This window comes from Eutrema salsugineum, unplaced genomic scaffold, assembly GCF_000478725.1.
Source record: "Eutrema salsugineum unplaced genomic scaffold, Eutsalg1_0 scaffold_16, whole genome shotgun sequence".
Classification (NCBI taxonomy): domain Eukaryota; kingdom Viridiplantae; phylum Streptophyta; class Magnoliopsida; order Brassicales; family Brassicaceae; genus Eutrema; species Eutrema salsugineum.
In genome coordinates, this window is record NW_006256858.1 from 271,046 (window position 1) to 278,461 (window position 7,416).

General features: G+C 37.3%; 3 protein-coding genes across 3 annotated transcripts in view; 1 reads left to right on the top strand and 2 right to left on the bottom strand.

The window, feature by feature from the left end:
* Positions 1 to 80: 80 nt before the first annotated feature.
* LOC18020766 (methionine--tRNA ligase, chloroplastic/mitochondrial) lies at positions 81 to 3,415 on the top strand. Its single transcript, XM_006403400.2, has 11 exons — positions 81 to 520; positions 609 to 902; positions 990 to 1,157; positions 1,310 to 1,434; positions 1,627 to 1,720; positions 1,882 to 1,980; positions 2,063 to 2,243; positions 2,339 to 2,454; positions 2,537 to 2,692; positions 2,798 to 2,926; positions 3,019 to 3,415. The coding sequence occupies exons 1-11, from the start codon at positions 215 to 217 to the stop codon at positions 3,196 to 3,198; spliced, it is 1,848 nt and encodes a 615-aa protein (XP_006403463.1). The 5' UTR covers positions 81 to 214; the 3' UTR covers positions 3,199 to 3,415.
* Positions 3,416 to 3,487: 72 nt separating this feature from the next.
* On the bottom strand, positions 3,488 to 4,726 carry LOC18020767 (CASP-like protein 4C1). Its single transcript, XM_006403401.2, has 3 exons — positions 4,360 to 4,726; positions 4,106 to 4,241; positions 3,488 to 3,815 (listed from the first exon to the last, which is right to left on the bottom strand). The coding sequence occupies exons 1-3, from the start codon at positions 4,578 to 4,580 to the stop codon at positions 3,594 to 3,596; spliced, it is 579 nt and encodes a 192-aa protein (XP_006403464.1). The 5' UTR covers positions 4,581 to 4,726; the 3' UTR covers positions 3,488 to 3,593.
* Positions 4,727 to 6,166: 1,440 nt separating this feature from the next.
* The window catches only part of LOC18020768 (ubiquitin-conjugating enzyme E2 14), a 1,797-nt gene continuing 547 nt past the window's right edge, over positions 6,167 to 7,416 (bottom strand). The window contains exons 3-6 of the mRNA XM_006403402.2: positions 7,344 to 7,351; positions 7,152 to 7,249; positions 6,967 to 7,067; positions 6,167 to 6,553 (exon numbers count right to left, since the gene is read on the bottom strand). Coding sequence (XP_006403465.2) covers positions 6,398 to 6,553; positions 6,967 to 7,067; positions 7,152 to 7,249; positions 7,344 to 7,351 — 363 coding nt within the window. The 3' untranslated portion in view covers positions 6,167 to 6,397. The remainder of the gene's footprint in view (positions 6,554 to 6,966; positions 7,068 to 7,151; positions 7,250 to 7,343; positions 7,352 to 7,416) is intronic.

The following is a 7,416-nucleotide window of genomic DNA, read 5'->3' on the forward strand; positions in this document are numbered from 1 at the left end:
CGACTAAGTTTTTTTTTGGTTTAAATCGCCCGTCTAAAAAAAAAAAAAAATCGCCCGTCTATACACAAATTACTCTTGACATTTACTCAATCGAACCGGTTTAGTTCATAGCCTCCCCTACCGAAAAAACCGAACCATGACCTAAACTGCGCTTCCAAATTGACAGTCCACTTCCATCTCCTTCCTCTGCTTCTCCGGCGAAGGTCTTTCATCAATGGCGGCCAGGTTGAACACTCCGCTTCATAACGCCCTCTCTCTGTTAAACCCGTTCAATACTCCCCTCAGCACAAAACCATTCTCTTCCAGAAACAGTTTCAGATATTCCAAAAAGCTCGCTTCTTCCCAATCTTCCTCCGGGAAGAGAGCCCTCTACTGCACTTCAAGCCTCGGAATTCATGAAAATGGCGTCGATGGAGCCGAAAAATTCGTCCTCACCACTCCGCTTTATTACGTAAATGCCCCTCCCCACATGGGCAGTGCTTACACCACTATCGCCGCCGATTCAATTGCTCGTTTCCAGGTGTGTTTCTCATTCAGTCTCTTACATAAAGTTTCAATTTTTCTAGAAATCAAAGGGTTAATTTTTGTGGTTGTTGTTAATTATGTAGAGGCTGCTTGGCAAGAAGGTTATCTTTATCACAGGTACAGATGAACATGGTGAGAAGATAGCTACATCAGCAGCTGCTAATGGACGTAACCCTGCTGAGCATTGTGATCTCATTTCTCAATCATATAGAACTCTTTGGAAAGAACTCGATATAGCTTATGACAAGTTCATCAGAACTACTGATCCTAAGCATGAAGCAATTGTAAAAGAGTTTTACGCTCGAGTTTACGCAAACGGTGATATATACAGAGCTGACTATGAAGGACTTTACTGTGTTAACTGCGAGGAATACAAGGTCTGTGTCTCTCAATGAGGAGAAAGGTTTTTACTTTCTGGTCTGTGGCACAAGTTGATAAGTTTTTGTTTGTTTCGAATTCTGCAGGATGAGAAAGAGCTGCTTGAGAACAATTGTTGCCCTGTCCATCAAATGCCATGTGTTGCAAGGAAAGAAGATAACTACTTCTTTGCTCTATCGAAATATCAGAAACCACTTGAAGAAATTTTGTCCCAGAATCCTCGTTTTGTGCAGCCTTCTTATCGTCTAAATGAGGTGAGACGCAATCTTCGATTTCTCTTCCTTGTAGCATTCAAGTAGTGCTTGTGGACCTATGGTGATATAGATTATTCAGAATAACACAGAGATTTGTTGAGTATAATAAGCTCATTCTATTTTAGTCCTTTTTCTAATAGGCTCTTTTATAGGTGCAAAGTTGGATAAAGAGTGGCTTAAGAGATTTTTCCATTTCTCGAGCATTAGTAGATTGGGGAATTCCTGTTCCTGATGACGAGAAACAAACTATATATGTCTGGTTTGACGCTCTACTGGGGTATATTTCTTTTCACTTTTTCTCGATAGTTATATAATGGTTACACTGATGTAACATTATAACTTATATCTGTTATAATCTTTTGGTTATGTCTTTTCATATAAAGAGAAGATCGTTTCCCTTAGTTTATTAAGTAGTAAATTACAAATTTTTGTATCGTATTGTGAGATTAATATTTTTATTTCATTACAGTTACATATCAGCTCTAACAGAGGACAATGAGCAGCAAAGCCTAGAAACTGCCGTCTCATTAGGCTGGCCTGCTTCATTGCATTTGATCGGGAAGGTAAAGCTTAGACTCATTATCTACTTGGGATAGTAATCTGAATCACCTTCAAATTCTGTTTAAAGCTTATATCTTTTCTGGATGGCGGCAAGAAATACATCCTTCTTTACACATCTGTTCCCAGGTTCCTGATTGTAAATTTGTCTATTTGATCATACCAGGATATTCTACGATTCCATGCCGTCTATTGGCCTGCCATGCTAATGTCTGCTGGTCTGAACCTTCCAAAGGCGGTGTTTGGCCATGGTTTTCTGACAAAGGTACTGTTTTTTTTTTTAAAAGTTAAATCAAAGAGTTCATGCTTACATGTGAGGGATATTGGATTTGTATTTTCTGATATAGGATGGAATGAAGATGGGAAAATCGTTGGGGAATACTTTAGAACCATTTGAGTTGGTTCAGAAATTTGGGCCAGACGCTGTGAGGTACTTTTTCCTTAGGGAAGTGGAATTTGGAAACGATGGGGACTATTCAGAAGACCGCTTTATAAAAATTGTCAATGCACATCTCGCCAACACGATAGGTTTCTTTAACTTCTAAAAACTAAAAAAATTGAGTCGTTTAGCCTTTTGGTGATATAGTATGGAACTGATTTCTAAAAAATGCTTAATGCATTAGGAAATCTACTTAACAGAACTCTTGGCCTTCTTAAGAAGAACTGTGAGTCCACTTTAGTAGTAGATTCTACAATTGCAGCAGAAGGAATTCCTTTGAAAGACACGGTGGAGAAGCTGGTAAAGTTCCAATGACATTTCTTATCTTTCTAATTGCTTCATTAAGTCACAAATTGTTATCATTCTCACTCTCTCTTAAAAGGTTGAAAAAGCTCGGACAAACTATGAAAATTTGTCATTATCATCGGCGTGTGAGGCTGTTTTGGAGATTGGAAACGCGGGAAATTCCTACATGGATCAACGAGCACCTTGGTTACTTTTCAAACAAGGTGGTGTCTCAGCTGAAGCTGCAGCCAAGGTCTTTACTTTTTTCCCTCATTACTTTGTTTTTTTTTTTCATACAAAACAAAGGATTTGTTAGCAAATTTGATGGTTAGTGAAGGTTTTCTGCCTATGATTACAGGATCTGGTGATTATACTGGAAGTAATGAGAATTATAGCGGTTGCGTTATCCCCTGTTGCGCCTTGCTTAAGCCTGAGGATATATTCACAGCTTGGCTATTCAGTGGATCAGTTCAAAAGCATAACATGGGTAACAAACGATTTTATTTACCACTGGATTTTCCATTTCACAAAAATTTCATGAACTCTTGATTTGAATTAACGGTTTTTCTTTTTCTTTAGAATGATACCAAGTGGGGAGGGCTAAATGGCGGACAAGTAATGGCGCAAGCGAGTCCCGTTTTTGCAAGGATCGAGCTTAATCCAGAGAAAAATGAAGAGGAGAAGAAGCCAAAGGATAGTAAGAAAACCGGAAAATCTAAGGTCAAAGTAGAGCAACCTCAGACTCTCGCAGAAGCTTAAGTCAAGACCTCAAAATCAAGATAAATTTATTATATTTCTTTGATCTATTCCTTTCTATGTTTTTTCTTCAGCTTCATCCATTTCCAAGATACTGTAAATTTCATGGTTTTCTTTGTAACTTGAAATCATACCAGAGTCTCATATTTGGTGTGAAATCTAAGAAAGATAATGTCAAAGTAGAGTTAAGACCTCTCATGGTTCAGTTCATTCAAAGTTACATATACTGTAAATTGAGACACCATAGTAGTTACTTCTTTAGTTGTGTGGTTCAATAAAAAGTTTATCTTCTTTTGATTGTAACCTTTATATATATGGTAAAGTTTTAATAACATATCAACTCCACAAACAAATGTAAGAGAAACTGACTCACTCTGTTTTTCTACTGTTAAGAAGCACTAAAGGTGAAAACGAGAGCCTGTAATGAGGAAACATGCAACTCGAAAACCAGAGAAGCAGGAAGAGAAAGCGAGGAATAGAAAAGCAGCAAAGCCTAAGCCAATGGCTACATCTGACTGCAAGCAGAAGGCTTTGTTAGCCGTACACGTGTCCCCTCCCCTCATCGTTCTAGCTAGTGCTGCTGCAGCTGATCCTGCCGATAGCAACAGGTAAGAGAACACCTGCCCGATTCCAAATTTGAAAGTTATTATTACACAAACATACATACACAATCGTTATTGCAAAATGTTTATTGTTGCTCCTCACTTTCAACTCAATTTCTTCTCCTTTTTATTTTCTTTTATAACCAAAACAAGTGTGCTCAAGGGGAACTGAGGTGGTTAAATTATTTAATTGCGGTTATTTCAAAATTAAAAGTTAACAATAAAATAAATTAACTCAATTAGAAAAACTGGAAGCAAATGATTGAAACATGTTTGATTAAGCCTAAAACAGAAGTTTAGTTAACCACCTGGTCATGTCCAAAATCGAACCAGACTTGAAAAGCTTCAGGCCATAAGGTGGTTTCTCTGGAAAATTCCCAAACGCAAGTTCCCATTTCGAACAGCGAATATAACGCCACGATCACGTTTGCGACGAACACGAATCTACAACCAAAAATTGAAAAAAAAAAGGCAATTTCTGATTTCAATTACGGAATTCCAAATTCGCTCATAAAATTTTGATTTTTTTCGAAATTAAGCAGCGAAGAAGGAGAAATCGAACCTGAAAGCGTCGAAATCATACCAGTGAGGTGAACCGGAGCCGCGAGAATTGGTGAGCATGAAGACGGCGGAGGCGAGGGAGAAGGAGAAAGAGGCGAGGCGGAGGAGGAGGATCAGGGAGTTGAAGCGACGGAGTTTCTGAGCAGCGACGGTGGAGTGGAAATGAGTGTGGTCCCGTGAGGTCGGAGATTCGCCATTACGGAAGGCATGCGGCGAGCGCATGGCGGAGGAGAAGATCAGAGAAGATGAACTGTGGTTAACTGTGATGGAGAAGAAGAGAGACGCAGACTCATGAGAAGTGCGGCGGTTTTAAAGTGCTTTGGTTAAGAGTCACGAGGCATTAGGGAGAGAGAGAGAGAGTGTGTGTGAGAGAGATAACAAAGAAGAATGAGAGGGAAAGTGATGCAAAAAGAGAGAAATAAGAGAGAGAGAGTTTGAGAACCGGTCGGTTTAATGTTCTTGGTTCGGTTAGTTGCAATGGCTTACCGGTAGGTGGATACCAGGAAATGTGTTTCTTAAAAAAAAATTAAAAAACTCAAAAGCAAAAAGAAAGAAACAACAAGATTTGTCTTACGGATAGCTATATAATTGATTTGGGTAATACATTGAATTTCATATTTAGTGTACAATATGATGATGATGATGAAACGAAGAAAGCTTAAGAACTTTCATCCAAAAAAAAAAAAAAAACATGTGAAATGACATTGTTCTTTTTCATTGTTATTAATCTTGTTACTTGTAGAAAGGGATTGTTCAAAAGTTTTGTGATTGGTAAGAAAACCAAATCGTGGGACTATTCAACTACTTAACTTACCAGTCGAAGTCTATGTTAGAGAATCCACCAATGTGATCGTAGATTACCTGGTTTCAATTTTTTGTTTTACTCACCATTTCGTGTTTTTATGGTTATCAATCAGAATCAAGATTAAGAAATCGAATTTGCGTGATAGTAGATAATTTCATTTGGTTTAATTGGAGATATATACTCTAAAATATATTCATATAGGAGAAGTGGAGAACTGTATATGTATAATAAAGTGAACTTTGTCTGCGTTTATAAAGTCTTTCCTCTGTAAAAGTTTTTTCATCACTTTTAGAATTTCAATTATATTTTATTTTAAATAAAATAATAAACGTTGTAACGGTCCCAAATAATTAATGCAAATGAGCTTCTTTTTTTTTATTGTAGCGGTCAGAGCGATTCGACCAAACAGGTGAGGCCGAGAAAACCGCATTTTGGAAGATTTGAAAACCGGTTTTCACATTGCACTTGAGATTTCTGACTAATCAATCTAAAAAAAAAAACCATTTTGTATTATTATTTCTAAAAGAATGGATTAGGTACACAAAGGCAATAAATCCAAACTTTTTGTCTCTCTTTAAATGTTATGTAACAGAAACTGTTTGGGTATTTAAATGTCGGAGTCGTTAAAGAAAGTGCGAAAGTGACGTTCTAGCCATTCCTCCTTTTTATGAGAATTAACGATAAACCAAACCAAAATGTTCACAAGTTTTGGTTCCCTAAATTCATAAACTTCATAACGTAAAAAGCGTTCGTATATACACTTAGTGAAAATGTTCATATGGTAGAAAATAAGTAAAGAACCATAAAGTGCTGAAGAATCACTAATGTTCATATACTTCGTATGGTAATAAATGTTTCGTCATCGTATGACTCATGACTTAATCCTCTTTTCTTCTACACTATAATCCTTTTGATGTCCTTAGTACGTGCGAGTATTTTGCAACCCATCCAAAAACAGTCGAAACTCAAAACTTATAAAAAGACGGATTAAAAGAAAATTAAAAAGTGAATATGAAAACGAATCCATTAACGACGGTAAGAATATAATCCTAAAATGTGGACTGGATTTGATTCCACCACAATATTCTTAAAGACAAACCCAAAGAACAAAAAAGAAAGTTAAGTTAAACAAAAAAAAGCTTTTGAGCAGACAGAGCCTCATTCTGCTGCTTGAGGATTCTTCTTCTTAGCCTAGAATCGAAATTTCTATAACACAAAAACGCAGAAGAGATGTTCATAGCATCTCTTGCGATCTTCTTACACAGCGACTCACTTTCTTCCTAAACTCTGCTCTGTTGTCTCTCCATTCTTTTGCAGCTTCCACATTCGCCGGTGACTCATCGTTAGGACCCGAGAGCATCGATATGATACTCAACACAATGCTTTCTACCTACATCAGGCAGAACCCATTATCTTTCAAGCATGATTAATCAAGAGAGAACACTATAGCTGAGGAGTTTATAGAACAAAGCCATCAACAAAGTAGTTCATTTTCAATCGTATCCACTCGATCACTCTTACTAAAGAAGTCCAATCTAATGTCGCAACATTCTACAGAGTCGTCTCAGTTCCGAACTTATATATTCCAAAAAATACTTGAAAAGCAAGTGGCACAAATGCAATGTACAAGCTCAAAGTCAAACAAAAGCAGTCTCTTTCCGTGACCTTTTCACACACAAGGGAAAGCTATGTTGTATGTTATATAGAGTAAACCAAAGAAATTCAACCCTGTAAAATACTAAACACTGCTAACACATTACCAGTGCACTAAAGCTAAATTGGCAAAAAGAACGAATCACTAACCGTATGGATAGGGCTCCAACGTTCTGAGGCAAGCTCGTATCCATTAGGATCATCACCAGCAGGATGAAGGATAGATATACAAACTTTTCCATCAGAGTAAACTGCAGCCAAGGGTATAAATCATCAGAAGACTCAATCTTAGAGCTCGAGAGTAAATAGAGTTAAATTTCAGAATAAGCACTCACCATTAGGATGCCACATCTCCGAGGTGAACGTCACAGTTGGTGGACTAACTGGATAATCATTTGGAAACTGCATAATTGCATTGAAAAAACCACCTTCACTGCAATCAGGAAAAAACGTATATATTTCAATGCCAATACAGTTGGAATTTGGTACTATAACAATTCATCAAAACAACCAAAATCGAAGCTCACACGTCACACTATAGGAAAATAAGTTACTTAACCTCTGTCAAACAGGAACAGATTAGCACAATAGAATGAATAA